Source organism: Phaenicophaeus curvirostris, chromosome 11 (assembly GCF_032191515.1).
Source record: "Phaenicophaeus curvirostris isolate KB17595 chromosome 11, BPBGC_Pcur_1.0, whole genome shotgun sequence".
NCBI lineage: Eukaryota > Metazoa > Chordata > Aves > Cuculiformes > Cuculidae > Phaenicophaeus > Phaenicophaeus curvirostris.
This window is the reverse complement of record NC_091402.1, coordinates 1,338,780-1,359,084: the sequence shown is the minus strand read 5'-3', so window position 1 is coordinate 1,359,084 and position 20,305 is coordinate 1,338,780. Positions and strand designations below refer to the sequence as shown.

At 47.1% G+C, this 20,305-nt stretch overlaps 1 protein-coding gene and 1 pseudogene across 1 annotated transcript; one reads left to right on the top strand and one right to left on the bottom strand.

Moving 5' to 3' along the window:
- Positions 1 to 354: 354 nt before the first annotated feature.
- Positions 355 to 2,402, bottom strand: LOC138725133 (T-cell surface glycoprotein CD1b-3-like). Its single transcript, XM_069865720.1, has 6 exons — positions 2,327 to 2,402; positions 1,775 to 2,032; positions 1,336 to 1,617; positions 935 to 1,219; positions 738 to 834; positions 355 to 577 (listed from the first exon to the last, which is right to left on the bottom strand). The coding sequence occupies exons 1-6, from the start codon at positions 2,400 to 2,402 to the stop codon at positions 520 to 522; spliced, it is 1,056 nt and encodes a 351-aa protein (XP_069721821.1). The 3' UTR covers positions 355 to 519.
- Positions 2,403 to 3,152: 750 nt separating this feature from the next.
- LOC138725330 (uncharacterized) lies at positions 3,153 to 19,102 on the top strand (annotated as a pseudogene).
- Positions 19,103 to 20,305: the final 1,203 nt, after the last annotated feature.

The window sequence follows — 20,305 nt, the reverse complement described above, 5'->3', positions numbered from 1 at the left end:
TTTATTTCACTTTGCACATATCTGTAACTCCCCCGAGTTACATTAGAGTTCCAGTGTTACTCATCACTTTGCAGAATGGTTTGTGGCCAGGTGCTGTTGTCTCCATGGAACAATTCTGTCTCAGCACAAGTATTTCTGGAATAGGGTTAATAAAGGCAAATTTTAGGAAAGGGCACTGGAAGGTAGAAGGAGAAGGGGCCAGCTTACCACCTACTGACAAAAGTGTTACTCTATGAGGATGGGGGGACATCGCCTCTGGCCACTAGTGTGCCCTGAAGAGCCTCAGTGGGTGCATGGGGCAATATCATGAGGTGAGAGGTGATCGCCAGTAGCAGGTGAAGAAGGTTCAGACTGCATCCTTGTCTGCTTAGCAAATAGAAGCAGGTCATGCCAGCCCAGTTTCCAAGGTGACGATCTTGCATTCAGCAGTGTCCAGCATTTTGTCACAGCAGGAAAAGGGAGAGTTTTTGTCCTTTGAGGCTGGTGGAAGGAGTCACATGTTGCTGGCTCCCTTCTGGGCTAAGCTTCATTGCTCAGGATGGAGTTCCTGGACTCTGATTCCAACTGCTCATGCTTTCTGAAATGAAAGGGTGCTCATGGATGCTCCATGGAAGGCTCCAGGGGACACAGCCAGCAGCAGGCAGGGTGGAACAGGAGCTTTCCTGCCAAAGTGCCGCACTCCCCTGGAGCATCTACTCCTCTACCACCGCTGCTCTGTGGGGCAGAAAGGGCCTCACCTCCGTCTCCATACCCACAGCACCACGATGGCAGCCAAAGACACAGCTGCCAGCAGCCCGGCCCCAAGCCCTGCAATCAGCACCACATCGGTGTTCCCTGAGAAACACAAGCAGAGGCTGCTGTGAGCTTTCTCAGCTTTGCTCCATTCTGTGGGGCAGGGCGGCTCAGAAGCCCCATCACCACGGTTGGCACCTACCCCATGGGATGAGGAGGCTGCGGCTGCCCAGGCTGCGGTGGCGCACACGGCAGGCGTAGCTGTGCCCATCCTGTGGGGCCACAGCCAGGACGCTGCGGAGCTGGTAGGTGAGGTCGGCGTTGGGCAGGATGGCGCTGGTGTTGAGCTCTGGGCCTGGTGGCACCTCCTGGCCATCCCGCAGCCAGGCCACGTTGATGGGCCGTGGGTAGAAGCCGGTGACGCGGCAAACCAGCAGGAGCTGGGCTGGGCTGGGCGTGCGGGCAAAGACTGTGGCCACGGGTGGCACTGGGGGACAAGAGCCAAGGGGTGAGAGGAGCCCTAGTGGGGCACCTTTAGGGCACCGTTTGTCCCCAGTGTGTGGGGAGTTTTGGGCTGCTGTGCCAGGGTTGGAGTGGTCTCACCTTGTCTCTCCAGAGCTGCCTTCCCATAATGCAGTAACAACTCCATGTCGTCAACACAGGTGTCGTTAAAGAGGAAGTCCACCAACTCGCTGAAGGCAGTGTAGTTTTGGAGAACAGCCTGGACATACCGTGACAGGTCAGTGTCTTGGGAGAGGAGCCAAGTGGCATTGTCCACGTTGAAGCTGAGGAAGTCCTGGCCATTGTAGCCCACATAAGCAAAAGCACGGGAGGTCCTGTTGGGGTAGAGTTCACAGCCCGCAGTGCATTGGGCCACAAAGGGGTCTGGGGAGGCAAAGAGGAGAGAGAAGGTGCATGAGGAGCTGGTGCTGCCTTGCTGTGGATGCAGTCAGCATCTCCTCTGCAGCCTAGCACTGCCAGGTCCTTCCCCACTTCTCAGATGCTGTTCAGAGAGGAGGCACAGAGAAGGCTGGGTACTCACAGGGCACATCCTTCTGCATGGCACCTTCATTGATCAAGTGGTGGAACTTCCGCAAATAGATCTTGATCATGTTATCAATGGTTTCCCAGTCACTGCGGGGCAGGGCTGGGCGCACCCAGGGTTGGTAGAAGCGGATGGCCCAGTTGTGCTTATCGAGAGAACCAAGTTCGATGTCTTCCAGCATGCCCAGTCCCTCTGTTTCCACGAAGGAGGTGTTTTGGAAAGTGGTGGTCTGGAGCAGTCGGACAGTGAAGGCCTCTACAATAGACAGGAGCTGACAGGGAGGCATGCGAGTGCGAGGAGAGGGCTGGGGAAAGCAGAGGGTCTGAGGATCCTCAGGGCTGGAGGGACCTGAGGGCCCCCTAGGATTCCTGCATCCTTGACAGCCCCAGCTCTCACCCCTGCACCTGCTAGGGAGGAGGCATGGAGCCAGGGGACAAGGAAGGGTGAGAAGGCAAGGGCCCAGAGCAGGTGGGGAGCAAGAATCCCTTCACCTGTGGGGTCCCATGGAGGCATGGAAGGAGATGGGTGTGTGGCAGAGCTCCGACTTACCCTCCAGGTCTGCCCATGTCCCAGAGAGAAGAACGTAAAGAAGAAGGAGAAGGAGACGGCGGTGAGGGGGCTGCATGTTGCCAGCAGCAGCGCCTAAGGATGCGGCAGGAGAAGGAAGGGATTGTGAGAAATGGGGCTGCACACTTCTCCTCAGGATGGCTCTGCCCAGGCAACTCTACTGGTGCCAGTGGTCTTGGCAGCCAATGGGGTGGCACTGAGGTTTGGGGAGGGCCCTGAGGTTCCCCCTTGGGCTAGGCTGAGGCACCCTTAGCATGGCTGAGTGCTGGGGGAATTTGGGGTGAGTAAGGGCATTGCAGTGGCTGCAGGAGGTGTCCCTCCTGGCCACGGCAGCATCTGGACAATCAGGGCAGTGCAGGTGACCCGACCCCTCTTTTCTACCCCTGTTACAGGTTGAGGGGCCACCTGGCCTTGGGCTGCATACACTGTCCCTGGCAGGAATGCTCCTCACTGCCACTTGTGGCTGGCACATCTGGCTCTGCACAGCACAGACAACTCCCTCTGCTCCATGCTGCTTTGCAGAGGAGGCCAACCATGTTCCCAGAGCTTGGCTGCATGCCTGGGCTCCTTTTGCCCCTAGGGCTGGACGCTGGCCCCGTGCTGATGTAACCTGGCCATCCTGTGGCTGAATAATGCTGATGGGCCATGAGCAGAAGCCAGTGATGTAGCAAACCAGCCGGAGTGGAGCTGGGCCAGTTGTGCAGGTGAAGACTGTGGCCATGGTCGGCGCTGGGGAGGAGAAAGAGGAAAGCGGGTGATTGTCCCAACCCCTTGGCACTGCTGGCCTGGTCCTGGGGAAGGAGCTCCCATGGAGGAGGTGATGAGCAGTGCCCGCCTGGCCTACGGCTACGGGGTCAAGGGTGGGTGCAGGCAGGGCTGGAGGATGTGGTTCCTCCAGAAGTTCCTCTTGGGGCTCAGGCAGTGGAAGGGCTGGAGTAACTGGAGCGGGGGAGTCTGTGAGGGGGACATGGGCTGTGGGGCCAGGAAGGGACTACATCCCACTGGAAGTCATCAGATACTTAAAGCAGGAGTACTTGGCCAGACAGGATCCCCAGTCTGTGACACAGAGTGATGGTCCCACCACAATGAAGCCCATCCTGGGGGCTGCAGTGGATGAAGAGCCCCCATTTCCATGGAGCTCCATCTACACTGTGGGGCCTGGGACCTGTTTCTCTGCCTCCCTGCACCGCACAATGCTGAGGAGTTTCAACTCAAGTTTGTGTCCAGCAGGTCCAGGGAGGTTATTCTCCCTCTGGACTTGGCCCTGGTGAGACCGCTCCTCGAATCCTGTGTTCAGTTCTGGGCCCCTCACCACAAGAAGGATGTTGAGGCTCTGGAGTGAGTCCAGAGAAGAGCAACAAAGCTGGTGAAGGGGCTGGAGAACAGGCCTTATGAGGAGCGACTGAGAGAGCTGGGGGTGTTTAGCCTGGAGAAGAGGAGGCTGAGGGGAGACCTCATTGCTCTCTACAACTACCTGAAAGGAGGTTGTGGAGAGGAGGGAGCTGGGCTCTTCTCCCAAGGGACAGGGGACAGGACAAGTGGGAATGGCCTCAAGCTCCACCAGGGGAGGTTTAAGCTGGATATTAGGAAAAAGTTTTTCATGGAAAGGGTCATTGGGCACTGGCAGAGGCTGCCCAGGGAGGGGGTTGATTCACCTTCCCTGGAGATGTTTATAGGACAGGTGGATGAGGTGCTGAGGGGCATGGTTTATTGATGGATGGGAATGGTTGGACTCGATGATCCAGTGGGTCTTTTCCAACCTGGTGATTCTATGATATGATTCTAACTCCCATAAACTCCCCCAGGAGCTGAGCCTGGCACTCCCTGACTTTGCTACTGTCTTTGGTGGGGAGCTCCATCCTCCTTCCCAAATGCCCACACCCCACAGGTGCAGGACAGGAATGGAGGGCCCTGCTTTGTTCCCATTGTCACTGGTGACCAGTGCTGGAGGGACAATACAGTAACCACAGATGACCTCACCCTCACCATGTCGCCTGCCCACTGCTCCTCCTTGGCTGAACTTCGGTGCCTCCCCCTGCAGTTTCTCTTCCTTTTTCCTGGGGTCCCTGTGCTGGTGGTGACGGCAGAACCGAAACCACAGCGATGGGGAAGTTTTAAGGGGTGCATCCCAATGACCTCTGAACACCAAACCCCTTCCCTTCCATGGAACTGTCTCACAGAGACGCTGCGGTGGCCTCGTGGGTCCGGAAGTGGCACCAATGGTCCTACTGGTCAACCCAATGCTCCCCTTGGCATTACCCAAGGGATGTCCAGCCATGCCACCTTAATGTCCATGTGTGCTCTGGCAGGACCACTTACGCTGGGATCAGAAGAGAGTGTTTGGCTAGTGGGCTAGCAAAGTACAGCCACGGGGTGCAGTTAGGGGTGAGGTAGGGGGACATCTGTCCATGCAGTCCTGTGAGGTGACCATGTGTCCTTGCAGGCATAAAGATTCCAGTATTGTGTGTATGCCGGGGCAAGTGGCCGATGCCTTGGTACACCTGCAATATTAGTGGCAAGCACAGAACAAACGGCCGATGTTCTTGTGCTTTGCTGGCTTGCTGAGACCTTGGAATCTTTATTAAAACCTGTGGGTTAATAGGAAAGGAATGCACTAGGCAGAAAACATTAAGATAAGGGGCACATCTGTGGAAAACAGGAGGTTGCAATCTGTTGCTGTACTGCGGGATTCTCACGGGTGGAAATTCACTGAGATGGCTGTTACTGGACACAGAGGGACTATATAAGGTTTGCACCCTCTCAATAAAGTTGATCTCGATTGTTGCCTCATCGATGGGGTCCGTGCCTTAATCGCTACATGTCCTCACTTCTCACTGAGCAGCAGGCAGGTCCTTGTTGGGCCCTGCTTGTGCAGGTCCACGTGGGGTCACTCCCCTGCCCCTTTCCAGTCTCCACTGCCCTGATTACCATCATGGGTTGCAGTTATTTCCTTGGATGCAGTAGCAGTGCCATGGGAGGCTGTGCTTAGAACATAGCTGCTTATTTTGGCCTTAGCCCTTAAACCTTCCTTCTGCTGGTTCTCCCTTTTTGCTTGTTCCCTTTGCTTCACAATAGGTCCTCTGTGGTCCACAGTCCCTTTGGGAAGCACCTTTTCTGGCTTAGGCACAGTCTCTTTGGGGTGTCCCTGCTTTTCCATGCAGCACCTCCTGCTGCTCTGACCACACTGTTCCTTTTGCTTGTTTTACTTTTCTTTCCTAAATGCATTGTCACACAAGTGCCACAAACTCCTCTTGTTCAAAGGAGTAGAGCTGAACAGAACCAGGCAGCATCTGCAAAGGGCACTTCAGGACCTCCTTCCTCAGAGGTCCCCCTGGTAGCTTCCTCCTCCGCTCCCAGACAAAACCTTTCCAAGTATTCCCAATATGATTCCTTACTGAAGCACAACTGCAATGGCTTGAACTGGACAACTGAGTTTTTATTGGAGTTGGTGCATTCTCGTGGTTGAGCCCCAGGCCAGCTTGATCAGCAGCCAAAACACAAGCAGTTGGACTTCCAACTCCCTTTTCCTCAACCCCCAGGGAAAGAGGAATAGGAAATGAGAGGAAAAAACTTGCGCACCAAAACTGAAACTAAAATAGTTCTAATGAATAATAAGGAAAATGCTATTAACAAGAAAATAATAAAATATGTACAGATGTATGAAGTTGCCCCCCTCTTCCCCACCCAATGATTCTGTCGCCACTGATGCTGCAGAGCAGGCACAGGGAAGGGCCCGGGCTAGGAGGGAGCTGGGTTCAGGAATGGGATTCAGGAACACGTGGATCCGAGATCAGGGCAAACAGACAGACAAGGTCCTCACTGGATGTTTGCCGTCAAAGAAGACGGCTTGCCTCTTGTGTTTTCTCAGTTTTATCCCGAGTGTGATATACATGAGACAGAATCCTCTGTTGGTCAGGTCAGGTCACCTCCCTGCAGGTGCCACCCTTTCCCTCCCCTTTCCCTTACGGCTCCACCAGCTCTGGGATGGCCTTGGTTTCCACAGGAATAAGTGTAAGCTCTGTACTTTCTGCATCCCAGTGTGATCACTGCTAGAAAGACACCCTGTCTGAAGCAATGCACTAAGCTTTCAGAACATGAAGTTACTTATATGAGACCGAGCTGAAGTTAGAAAACTAGTTCCACTTTATCTCAAACCAGAACAGGCATATTCACCACAGTAGGACAAAAGTTGCATTTATGAGGGACTGCAGTGCACTTCTGCCTTTCTAATTTAGCTTGAGGACGCTCGTTGATAACAGCTGTCGTTAAGTAATGGATAAGAAAACTGGACATAACCCCAACTCCACTTAGAAACTGCTTTTAAGTGAGAATACTGTCCTCGGCTCCCCTCTGTGTGACACAGGAACTCTGCTGCAGCTGTGTCTCTGCAAGTCCTGTATCTCCTTATTCCTGACATCAGTCCTGTCCTGTTGACTTCACTGGACCAATTGTCACTGCAAATTTGCTGGGTAGTTTCTGGACTCCTGGCTGATCCTGGTTACAATCACCAGGCCTGATTCTCACCTTGAGTTTGCTAATTTGACTTCCTGGCTCCTTGTAGGTGATGTAGCCACCTTCCTCCCTTGTGAAGAAAACATTTCTTCACAAGATCTCGTCTCAACCTCCTCTCTTTCAGCTGAAAATCATTCCCTCTTGTCCTATCCCTGCACTTGCGGATCAAGAACCCCTCCCCAGCTTTCCTGGAGCTCTTTTCAGTACTAGAAGCTGCTCTAAGGTCTCACCAGAGCCTTCTCTTCTCTAGGCTGAACAAATCCAACTCATAAAACAAGCCCTCATATGGGAGGTGCTACAGCCCTTGGATCATCTCCATGGCCTCCTCTGGACAGACTCCAACAGCTCCATGTCCTTCCTGTGCTGGGGACTCCAGAACTGAATGCAGGGCTCCAGGGCAGGGGTCTCACCAGAGTGGAGCAGAGGGGCATGCTCTTTCAAAATAGATTCTGTGAACTGATGAAGTATATTTTCCTTTCCTGATTGCATGTGCTGTACCATATTCATGGTGACCAGCTACCCAGGAACCTATATATATATATATATGACCATTCCTCCAATTAGCCAGAGATGAATCAGAAAGAAGTAAGATGCCTGCATTATGAGGGATAAATAGTTTATATCTTGTTTCCTCCTTGATATCTCAGAAATATGGTTCTTCATAAATTTTAGGCTGGGATTCACCTTATCTAATTTTTGACACATTCCAGGTAAATACCGACATGTAGAAAAGGCACTCAAAGAAGCAAGCACCTCCGTGTGCCATTCCACTGCCCTGTTTTAAACTACTGCATTTGGCAGAGCAGATACTTAACCAGTTGTCCACCAGTTTTTAAGGGAACCAAGGGTGAACAGCTGACATGTAGACATTCTGTCTGCCTGCATGTCCTTGATTAATCCTTTCCTCTGTTATAGGTGGTAGGATGGGATTCCTTTCCCTAACTGTGAACATTAAGATGCACACTCTTACCTGACAGAGTTTCCAGATGCTGTTTTAGAACGGTGCAGGCTTCCTGAATGTCTTGTTTCATACTTGGTACTGTGGTGATGGGGTGGATGTCTGAGAAAAGCATGTTTAGTCTTCTGTATCTTTTCTAAACTTACCATGGACCATACCCAAGATTTCTACCATGTGGCCATCTTTCTGTTGCTATGTTTTTAGCCACCTTTTATGGCCAACAGGAAACAAGTTATTTCTAGGCATCCAGGGATCTGTACGTTCTGGTAGAGAGCAAGTTGAACACAAGCCAGCAGTGCCCTGGCAGCCAAGAGGGCGACCGTGTCCTGGTGTGCCTGCCACATGGCATCGCCAGCCCGGTGAGGGAGGGGATTGTTCCACTCTGATCCTCACTGGTGCAGCCCCACCTTGAGCACTGGGGGCAGTTCTGGGCACCACAGGATAAAAAGGACCCGAAGCTACTGGAGAGCCTCCAGAGGAGGGAACAGAGTTGGCGAAGGGTTTAGAGGGGAAGCTGTGTGAGGAACAGCTGAAGTCACTGAGTCTGTTCAGCCTGAAGAAGAGGAGAATGAGGGGAGATGTCCTTGTGCTCTGCAGCTTTCTCACAAGGGGAGGAGGAGGAGCAGGCACTGAGCTCTTCTCTCTTCATGACCAATAATAGGACCCAAGGGAATGGCAGGAAGATGTCAAGATGAGTTTATGAAAGGCAGGTCCTGCCAAACTGACCTGATCTCCTTCTATGACAATGCGACTTAATGAACAAGGGAAAGGCTGTGGTTATAGTGTACCTAGATTTTAATTAAGCCTTTGACATCGTTTCTCACAGCATTCTGCTTGAGAGACTGGCTGCCCTTGGCTTGGATAGGTGTTCCTTCTGCTGAATAAAACAGTAGCTGGATGGCTGGGCCCAAAGAGTGGTGTCCTCCAGTTGGAGGTTGGTCACAAGTGATGTCCCCCAAGGCTCAGTGTTGTTTCCAGTTCCGTTCAATATCTTCATCAATGGTCTGGATGAAGGGATTCAGTGCATCCTTAGTAAGCTCACAGATGACACTAAGCTGGGCAGAAGTGTCAATCTCCTTGAGGATAGAGAGGCCCTGCGGAGGGATCTGAACAGGCTGGATTGATGTGCTGCGACCAATGGTATAACGTTCAACAGGGCCAAGTGCCGGGTCCTGCACTTGGGGCACAACAACCCCATACAGTGCTACAGGCTTGGAGAGGAGTGGCTGGAAAGCTGTCTGGAAGAGAAAGACCTGGTGGTGTTGGTTGACAGCTACTGAACATGAGCCAGCAGTGTGCCCAAGCAGCCAAGAAGGTCAATGGCATCTTTGCCTGTATCAGAAACGGTGTGGCCAGCAGGAATAAGAGAAGGGATTTTGACCCTGCACTTGGCGTTGCTGAGGACGCACCTTGAATCCTGGGTTCAGTTTTGGGCCCCTCACCACAAGAAGGACATTGGGGGGATGGAGAAGGGCAACAAAGCTGGTGAAGGGGCTGGAAAACAAACCTTGTGAGAGACAGCTGAGGGAACCAGGGCTGTACAGTCTAGAGAAAAAATGTAGGCTGAGGGGAGGCCTTATCACTGTCTACTTCTATCTGAAATGAGGTTGTAGCGAGGTGAGTGCTGGCCTCTTCTCCCAAGTAACAAGTGATAGGATGAGAGGAAATGGCTTCAAATTGCGCCAGGGGAAGTTTTAAATCTCTGGAGGAATTTAAAATATGGGTAGAAGTGCTTAGGGATGTGGCTCACTAGTGGCAGGTATGGTTGGAATCGATGAACTCAAAGGCCTTTTCTAACCAAACAATTCTATAATTCTGTGTGCTAGAGGAGGGTTAGGTTGGACATTAAGAAAAGGTTCTTCCCCCGGAGGATGGTGGAGCACTGGAAGCAGTCACGGCCCCAAGCATGACAATATTCCAGAAGCATTTGGCCAGCATCCTTGAGCACAGGGTGTGAATGGGGGGGTTATCCTATGCAGGGACAGGAGTTGAACTCGATGATCCTTGGGGATCCCTTCCAACACAGGACATTCTATGATTCTATGATTCTTCTAATTTCATGTTACCTGAAATGCAAATTAACATAATCCTGGAAGTATCCATTTAATTCTTCTTGCTAAGTCTGTTCAGAATATCTTGCAACAGAAGAGAAATAGCCATTTCTTACAGGTCATAGAAAGGCATGGTTTTCATAAACTTTGAACACGGTCACAAATTATAGCTCTGTATAAGGACTAAGGCAGAGTTGTGAGTGTGGATGAAACGTCACAGCGATACCTAAAATCCTGGCAAATAAAACTCTCTAAGACTTGTTCTGGAGTTTTAGAAAGCAAACATCCTTTATCAGGCCTGGGCAACATGCAGGAATGATCTCCATCAATCATGTGCAACGAGACAAAGGCTGTTACAGAATATATTTCCCATTTACATGCATATGTATAAATTTTCATAGAGATCTTATGCATAGTCTATTACTTTCCAAGTCTAATTTTAATGTTATGAAACTTCTCAACAGTCAAAACTCTTGCTAATTTGGAGCTGGCTCCATCTCTCTGCTTGGCCTTGGATTTAAGATAGATGAAAACTCCTAACAGAGGTGATTACGGAAGAAGAGACATCTGTTCAGTGCAGAGAATACTGAACACAAGACATTATCATCTTCAAGGAACAAACAATGTCTAGAAAACACCATTTTAAAGATAACATGCTGTCAGAGGGATATTCTATGTAACTTTCAAAAAACCACAACTGCCTAGATGTAACTTAACTGTACTTTAGCCTAACTAAAAATATTTCACTTTGAAAATTTCATTCACCACTTTGCCTGGGAATGAAAAGGCTGGTGATTATGAATACTGGTTTTGTGAGTGAGTCTGACTGACATATAAGAAATGCAGAGATGCAATAATTGATGCACAACTTTTCCACATAGCATAGCTGTAAAGAAATTCTCATCTTTTTAACTTCATCTACAACAAAGATTCTCTTTTCCTGCACTGTTTCTCCTTGGTTTGTATATAGGTATCTACTATATTTTTTCTTCTGTTTAAGGCATTGAAATTAAGTCATGGCTAAATTTTCTGGTTTACTTCAGCACTAAGAAGCACAAATGCCCACACTGAATGCTGATATATGCTTTCTGTGGCTTTCTGAACCTCAGAGCGGGACTTCATAGCAGTGTAGAAGTGAGCTGTCTTCCCAGGCTTACTGTGCATGAGAGGGTGATTCCATCATTAGCATTGATGGAGTACAGGCCTGTTACGGGGGTTATGCATCTGCTACCGTGTCCATGTTAGGAATAATGCAGGTGCCACTTCAGCAGGGCTCAGCCCCAGGTTCCTGCCTGAAGATGAGTCACCAATCTGCTGAGTAAATAAGCAGTTTATTTATCCAATATGAAGAGCAGCTCGAGCTGGGAACCTCCAAAGAGGGACCTCTACTGCAGATCATACACCCCAGTAATAATTGTTTCACGCATCACCCAATTCCAATCACTTAATTCTGGCTGGTGCTCTCTTGATTTCTTATTGGTTTTCTTGATCACTGGTCTGACCACCTTCTGAAATTACCTCATTCTTCTGGAATTGTTTCCTTTGTCCTTTTCTTCTTCATTCTGCTCACATATGCTGGTTTCAGTGAGTTCTGCATCTGCAGCATTAGTTTTACAAAAAAGTTTACTGTCAGTCAACCCTTGCAATCCAAGGCTTCAATTATTTTGGCTTCTGGTGCTTAGCAAGCCTGTTAATCCTAACAGCTCTCAACAATTCTCACTTTGTTTTTATAGGCATACCCGCCTTAGAATGGGTTGTCAAAAAAGGCACGTCTTTATCCTTTCTTACTCCTAAGTAACGTTTGTCTGACAAGACTGAAGACATTAAAAAAACAATGGAACAACAAGAGCATAACCACAGGAAGTAAAATCTTACTATGAATGGCTAATGCCTTAATAACCAAGAATTAAGTCCCCAGAGGCTGAACAGTGTTTTTCACAAATCTTTTGAGGTGTCTGGATGTAGATGGGAAACAAACAATTGCAAGCAGAGGGACCAGGGGAGAAAAACTGGAGTCGGTCCACTGTTGCTTGTACAGAGGCCACAGCCAAGTTAGAGCTAAGCTGCTTTAACCATCACTAAAAGGTGTTAACAAGAAGCGCAAGGAATATATAGCTCTAGAAGTTGACCTACTAGGATTGCCACATCTTTTGACACAATTGTTTTAGTTCTTGATAAATGTAGATATATGCAAAGTATTACAAATAGGATTCAAAGAGTTTTGAGAGTATCAATATCACAAGTTCCCACACTTGTAAAAACACATAATCAATATAAAGGCTATGTGATTAAAGGTAAACAGGGTAAACAGCTGCATACATGTGTAATTCATCGTTATCCCTGAATTGTCAGCATCCTGTATTGTTGCAAAGCTCTTCTAACTGTTACTGGCCAGCATAGTCTGCTCAGCACCACTGTGTCCAGAGGCACCATCTTGAGTTATGTTTCCCCAACTCCAATGCTGTCAACAGTATTCCAAATGACCTGTAAAACAATCAAACCTTCTAGGATGACATGGACCACAATTGTTACAGGAAAGCTAAAGCCAACTGTGCTGATAAAGCCTAAGTGCTTCTTTTGGGGGGTTTCTTGGATGTAAAGTAGCTCCATATAGATGATGAATGCACCAAACAGGACACTGCCTTCTTTAGCTATGTCCAATGGTCTGCTTGGCCATGCAGCAGGAGCCTCACTGGTCCAGGGAGCTCTAGAAAGGAAACAAAAGAAACACGGTTCCAGAATTCCTTTCTCCTTAGGGAATTCAGATGGTCCCAGCTTTAATCTCCCTGAAGGACTGGTGGAGTTGTGCATGGCTGATGGTTATTCATTTAACTGATGTTCCTTAGGAATTAATGTAATATGTGAGTGATGGAGTGATGAATCCAGTCTGCTTTCCCTGTAACTTTTACAGCGAAATAAGAAGTTAATAATACAGTAAATGGACAGTCACACCTCTCCTCCCCCTACCCCCAACTTTGTTTTGTGAGAGTGAATTTTTATCATCACTACATTCTCTGACGGGGTATCATGTGCTTGCATTCCAGCTGGTACTAGTTGAAACCACTGGGCTTGTGCCCTATTTAATTGGCTTTGTAACCCCAATAAAAGTCTCATACTTTGTTCATCTCCACTCAAGAAGCTGGTCTGAGCAGGGACAAAGGTCCCAGGTCAGTTAAAGGCCTGCCGAACAGTGTTTCTAATATCCTATAGAAGTATTCCTAAAACTTCAGGCCATTTCAATCCTACTTGACTAAAAGTTTGAGCAGTTTTAGTTTTGAATTCTGTTCATTCCTTTCACCAGTCCTGAGGACTGCAGATGAGATGAAACATGGCACTGTCTCTGTAGTCCTAAAATTTTTATAAATGCTATTTTGTGCTTGTAAGAGTCGGTCAAAGGATCGATTTCTGCCTCAACATTTTCTCATCAGGTGCTAAGCACAGATGCAGGCCTTAGGAAAACAGCCAAAAACGTTGGTACGGAACAAATGCTTTGTACCTACCTACCTGTACCTACCTCTTTATCTCAAAAAAGTTTCGGACATGTCTCCAAGCCTCCCTGCTCCCTACTGTTGTGAAAGATCCATGAAGCAAGGAGGAAAATACAGGAAGATTAATGACGGGACTTACCACAGACCCATAGCCAACAGAGCACGCGCGCAAGGTGATGACTACTGGCCTTCATCGGGAGACCACTGCCACCAGGAGGAGCGCATGCACAAAGGGAGGAGACCTGCAGACACTCTTCTCCTGGCATTTGTAGCCTGCTAGGTGGAGACTGGCACATCTCCACAGGCAGAGGTGGGTTGCAGGTGTGTTCAGTAGCATAAAAGACAGCTCCAGAGCAGCTGAATTGGACAGAAGAAGAAGACAGAAGAAGACAGAAGACAGAAGACAGAAGAAGAAGATCTTCCTCACTGTGAGATCACCTTGATCGAAGACAGACGCAGTGGAACGTCTGTGGACCTATAAACCCCTTTTCCTTCCCATTTCTCACCATCTCTTTCCCTGTTCTCTCCCTCTTTCTATTGCAAGCCGCTTCACGGGCACAATTAATAAAGTTCCAGTTTTGATTGAAATTTAACTCCCTTGACTTGTTGAATTATTGCTTTTTCCTCTGCACTCTGAAGTCATAAATGAAATGAACCATCACATGTCTGCTTAGGAGTGGACCGTGACATTAATTGGTGTGATGGATAGGATTTTAGAGTGCAAAATGGGAGTTGTTTTTTTAATTTTAGTGACCCTTGAGAAAAAATAAGAGAAACACCATGTCGCTGTTGGCAGGTGACTAACTTTCTCAAGTGGATTTGAATTGTTTTTTACTGTTGTTGCTGATATTGCTTTTGAAGGTTTTTAGCCCCTGGATGGGGAAAATGATGACAGAAAAACAGGAGAATAGAGATTCTCAGCTAGTTAATGATAGAGATTAATTTTTTTGCATCTTTGGCTAAATATGGTGCTTGACCCTCTCCTATTGGGGAAGATTCGGCTCGAGAGAATTGGAAAAATTTGCAGAGTATAATAGACTGATTTCCTTTATTGCAGAAAGAGGCTAAGGTTAAGTTTTTACCACCAGGCAAAAACAGGGCAATAGTCTGCTCTGTTTTGGCTACCAGCTTGGTCACAGCCATTAAAGACTATCTTAGGCAGTGCAGTGATGAAGAAAAAAAACATAGAAACCTTGGAAAACCTAATGCACTGTCACCAAATGACAATCTCCACTCTGGAAAAGGAATTAGAAAGAAAGGAAAAGGAATTAGAGAAAAAGAAAAAAGAATTAGAGAAAAAGGAAAAGAATTGGAGAAAAGGGAAAAAGAAAACCATTCATTAAGACTTGCTCTTGAAGTAAATTGTATTATCAGTACTGCTAATTCACAGAACTGTAGTTCACAGGATATAGTTTCATCGGGATCTGAGGATTTGAGGGAATCCCTCATATTAACCCAATGTATCCACAAAAGGAATTGGAAGAGAAAAAGAAACCTTGATAAAAGTCCCCCTCATTTAAGACTCTTAATCAAAACTGAATATTTTTATCTTAATGATGAAGATACAGAGCCCCATATAACTACCAAGGAAACGCCCTCTTCTGCTGCTGAACAGGCAGCGTTGAAAAAGGAATGTAGGTGTCTTATCGAAGAATCTGAAACAGAATGTGTGTGGTGTGTGTCTTTAACTGGGGGTGACCAAATCCAATTGAGCAAAAGGAAGGCTGAGGGTTATTGGGGCCACAGAGTTTTCTTAAGAGCAGGTGATCACCAGGCCCCATGGTCCTTAACTCAGCGTGCTGCTTACTAGGCTGGGGGGTTAAACCCTCTGGATAGGGGAGACCCCTTGGCAATAACAAGCACAGCAGACCAATTACTAGAAAGCATACACAAAGCTGCTTGCCTGGAAATGATATATGACAGAAAATTAATTCCCAGATGTGAATCATCAGTGATGTTGCCCGTTAACCCTGAAATTATGACTCCCTTGATAAGGGAACTCCCCGAATCACTTAAATCCATGGGGATAAGTCTCCAGAGAACCATAGCATCTGTGGGTCCTGTGGAGGGGTTGGAGGCTTCTATGCACAGAGGTGATGATAGCAGAAATGCAGGCAGTACCATCACAGACTCTTATGCTAATTCCTCCAACTTTTCAACACCAGCCGCACTAGGTAACAGATCTTATCTGAGATCTAAAGTCTGGACATGGGGGGAGGTAGCACAAGAATTAATTGATTAGAGTAGGAAATATTGTCTTGTGAAGCCTTTGGAAGAAAGATCAAGGGGCATCCAACATGTAAAAGTTAAAAATGCACTCCCCCATACCCCCATACCAGTAAAACTGCAGATGTTGCCAAAGAACAGTCACAATATAAAGCCGTTTCAGTCCGACTCAACTGGTGTCATTTAGGGCTTAAAAAACGAATTCCTAAGGATTTAATGGATGGTTTACCTGCTGGATAATAACACCATTTTGACTCCTTTTGCCTGAAAAGGGCAAGTTTTATATTTTATTTTTGCAGGAGAACCCCATGGGACATTGAACATTTTTATAGAAGAAACAAATAAAAATCGAAATCTTAAATCTGAGATTGGTTTTTAAAATTTTGGCTGGGTTGTTCATACGTTTCTGCATTACACCTCCTATGGAAAGATTCAGGTGGGATGCAGAAAAGTGGAACTTGGTTTTCAACCAGAAAAGGCTTCTTTTATTACAGTTGTTAGCAATTTTTTAGATTTCAATATGACATCCAAAATTAACCCTGGCATTTCAGAAGAAATACATCCTATTAAGGATTGGAGATGTATTAGGCAAGATATTTTTACCTTGTGTTGCTGCCAGAAATTTACTGGCAACAATACTTCCTTGAACCCGAGTGACATTAGTGTAGAAGTTACCAAATCTTGTAAGAAAGAACAAGGTGATTGTTGGCTCAATTTCACTATGGTTAATTCTGTCTGTGGTGTGCGATTGGAGAGATGACCCAAAAACTCAACCAAAATTATTAGGTTTAATTCACAAATTCAAAATGAATGTTGTAACTAAATTAAACCTTGTTGCAGTACTCACACACCAAGGCAGAGACACTTCCCTTATTTTAAACAATAAGGAAACAGTATTTCTTTTTGTTGTTATTCAAGATGATGACATTTGTAGAAGATGTCAATTAATGGCTGAATCTCTCGTTGAGCCAGCAAACAGCTATAGTATTGGACCACATGGTCTTTTTCAACCATGCCGAACCCAAAATTTGGACTGTTGGCTAAATTTCACCACAGTAAAATTTCCTCATAAGGTCATGTGTGGAAAAAATATCACCAGACATTGGGGGGAATTAATAATAGAAGTTTTAACACCTACGGTTCGTCCCAAATCAACACTTCAACCAATGATTTACGAGGTTGGATCATTTCTAATTGGAAACACCGGCCAACAATAAATGTTATTTAGATTAGAATGGTCTCTCAAAAAGGTTGAGTTGTTGATGCAAAATAATGTTTCAGAAATTCAACCTGCCTGTTCTCCCTTCTTACGCACCTCTTATGAGGGATGGACCACCTGGCTACGTAGATCTTCTCGAAGACGAATATCGAGAGACCTGACTGGTGTTTTGGGAACCAGACTAAGGGTTCTGAACAGCATTGATTCAGAGGTATTATTAAAGAAATTGGCCACTACAACTTTTGATTTGGCAAAAATACAACAGCCTTTACAACCTTCCCTTTTGGCTTTGGGAATGCATCAGTGGCTGCTGTCAAATGTATTACCAAAATGGGAAAAGGTGAATGTAAAAGATCATGAACTAATTCTAGACCCACTCAGTGTACCTCTTTGGCTCTCAGTTGCATCCAGGCTCAATTGTGGATGCAATCAGTGGCCGTATCAATCATTAGAGAAGGCAAAGAAGGCATTTTTCCTACAGAAATCCAGAAAGTAATTTGGGATAATGCTAACAATTTTGAAAAGAACCTCCAGTCTTGGTGGAAATTGGTAAATTTTACCTATGATTCTGTTAAGAACGCTGTCACAGCTTATGTGTTAACCATTCACAATGCTTCAGTATCTTTGAATTATCCTGTTTTCGCATTAGGCTTGGACCACAATGGGACTATACTCTATCCTTTCGAGCACAGAGCATGGGCCCAAAAGGTGAATGATTGATGGCAAACGGTAGACCTGGCGTCCTGCATTGTGCAGGAACAACTAGAATTTATTTGTGAAAGTAACACCATCAGAACACAAGATTTTTGCCTAGACACTGACCAAAAGGTTTGCCATTTTGAAGTTCGTCCTGAGGTTGACATTAAAATTGTAATAATTAACATTGGCAAAGGTTGTATATGCTTAAGAACTGCTTGTAATAGTATAAAAGTAGAGAATGTAATAGCTTATACCAATAATCACACGAATTTTTGTGTCTGTCATTTTACTGAAATCACAGGATGTGACTTCTCTTACTCAGCTCCAGTCACTTCCCACCAGATTCTAAAATCTAACCTCACACTGATTCATGAATTAATGCCCATACCTATTGGAATGAATGTAACTCAAACTAAGGAATTATTACAGTATTGAGATTATATTCAAATATTAGAGGAGATAAAGAAAAATGGACAAAAGACTCTGATAACAATTCACCATCGTGTGGATGAATTACAGCAAATTGTGAAAAGAGTGACTCAGGATGGAGAAAATAATTGGTGGGATACACTTTTCGACTTTTCGGGTGGTCGCCTGCTGCTACGGGCATCCTGAACAAGCTGTGTCACCCTATTGTCATTCTCCTGATTCTTTCTCCAATCAGTATCACTCTATCTGTGATACTGTGTATTCTTAATTGTCAAATGATAAAGTGAATGAGACTTTTGTCATCCACATTCAACACACAAAAGTCCTTGAGTGTCATATGCAGTCCAGACATCCTGAAATCGATGTTAGGTGGGTTTTAAGGCAAAAAGTAATGTAAAAAACTTTCCTCCCTTTTCTCTCTCTCTGTCTCTCTTTCTCTCTCTCTCTCTTCCCCTCTGAGTACTACCGCCATGTGGTCCCAAAGACAACTTATCATGAAGACAACTGATCCTGAAGACAACTGTTGAGCCACTGGGTGGTGTGAGAGTCGGTCAAAGGATTGATTTCTGCCTCAACATTTTCTCATCAGGTGCTAAGCACAGATGCAGGCCTTAGGAAAACAGCCAAAAAACGCTGGTACGGAACAAATGCTTTGTACCTACCTACCTGTACCTACCTCTTTATCTCAAAAATATTCTGTACCTGACTCTAAGCCTCCCTGCTCCCTACCATCGTGAAAGATCCATGAAGCAAGGAGGAAAATACAGGAAGATTAATGACGGGACTTGCCACAGACCCATACCCAAAGGAGCATGCGCGCAAGGTGATGATGACTACTGGCCTTCATCAGGAGATCCCAGGTCGACCACTGCCACAGAAGGAGCGCATGCACAAAGGGAGGAGACCTGCAGACACTCTTCTCCTGGCATGTGTGGCCTGCTAGGTGGAGATTGGCACATCTCCACAGACAGAGGCGGGTCGCAGGTGTATTCACCAGCAAAAAAGACATCTCTGGAGCAGCTGGATTTTAGGCAGAAGGAGAAGAAGAAGACAGAAGAAGAAGACAGAAGAAGAAGAAGAAGACGATTCCCCCACTGCAAGATCACCTCAATCGAAGAACGCCTTCTGGACCAGGACTGCCAGAGATGCCGGTTATCTGTGGACCTGTGGTGGTAGCTATAAACCCCTTTTCCTTCCCTTTTCTCCCCATCCCTTTCCTTGTTCTCCATCTCTTTCTATCACAAGCTGCTTTATGAACACAATTAATAAAGCACCAGTTTAGACTGAAATTTAACTCCCTTGACTTTTTGAATGATTACCTTTTTCCCGTTGCACTCTGACATCATAAATGAAACGAACCATCACGCGTCCGCTTATGAGTGGACCGTGACACCGTCCCAGCACTTGTATACCCCCAACATTCACCCTGTAGGGCTGACGGTGTTGGGCAAAGCTTCTTGAACGTTGTAAGACTTGGCGCCTTGACCACTGCCGTGGGGAGCTGTTCCAGGGCTCCACCACCCTCTGGGGGAAGAACCTTTCCCTAATGTCCAAGCTAACCCTTCCCTGGTGCATCTTCCCGACATTCCCTTGGGTCCGGTTGTTGGTCACCAGAAAGAAGAGCTCAGCACCTTCTCCTCCTCACCTTTTGAGGAAGCTGCAGACCATGATGAAGTCTCCCGTCAGTCTCCTCCAGGCTGAACAGACCCAATGACTTCAGCTGCTCCTCACACAGCTTCTTCTCTAAACCCTTCACCAACTCCATACTTTCCTCTGGATGCTTTCCAGGAGCTTTAGATCCTTGTTATCCCATGGAGCCCAAGCCTGCACGCAGTGCTCAAGGAGGGACACTTGGAGTGCTCCCATGAGAAGCCACTATGGGACACAGCTTGTTCTTCCAGCTTTATTAAAGACAATATATATTGGAACGCATCCACTCTGGGAGGACAACTCGGTCTCTCCAAGGTTCAGAAGGGCCACCAGCGCAGCCACCGCAGCCTCCATCTTGGAGTGGGCCTCTTTCTCGACAGGATGCCCAAGGTCTCAGTTGCCAGGGAGCTGATCCAGGGATCTGGGTCCTCCTTCAAGGGCAGGAGGGCTGCAAGGGCAGGAAGCAGAAATCAGAGAATCATGGAATGGTGTGGGTCAGAAAGGGCCTTAAAGCCCATCCAGTTCCACCCCCCTGCCATGGGCTGGGGCACCTCCAGCTGGTTCAGGTTCTCAAAGCCCCATACAACTTAGCCTTCAACAGCTCCAGGGATGGGGCAGCCACGACCTCTCTGGGCAGCCTGGGCCAGGGCCTCTCCACCCTCACAGGAGAACATTTCTTCCTAAGGTCTTGTCTCAATCTCCCCTCTTTCAGCTCCAAACAGTTCCCTT

Excerpts from the sequence above, each read along its gene's own strand:
- LOC138725133 (XM_069865720.1), bottom strand. The coding sequence starts at position 2,402 with ATGCAGCCCCCTCACCGCCGTCTCCTTCTCCTTCTTCTTTACGTTCTT. Across the intron at positions 835-934 it reads CAGCCTCCTCATCCCATGGG|GGAACACCGATGTGGTGCTG; the intron begins GTAGGTGCCAAC and ends TGTGTTTCTCAG. Across the intron at positions 578-737 it reads CTGTGGGTATGGAGACGGAG|AAAGCATGAGCAGTTGGAAT; the intron begins GTGAGGCCCTTT and ends CTTTCATTTCAG.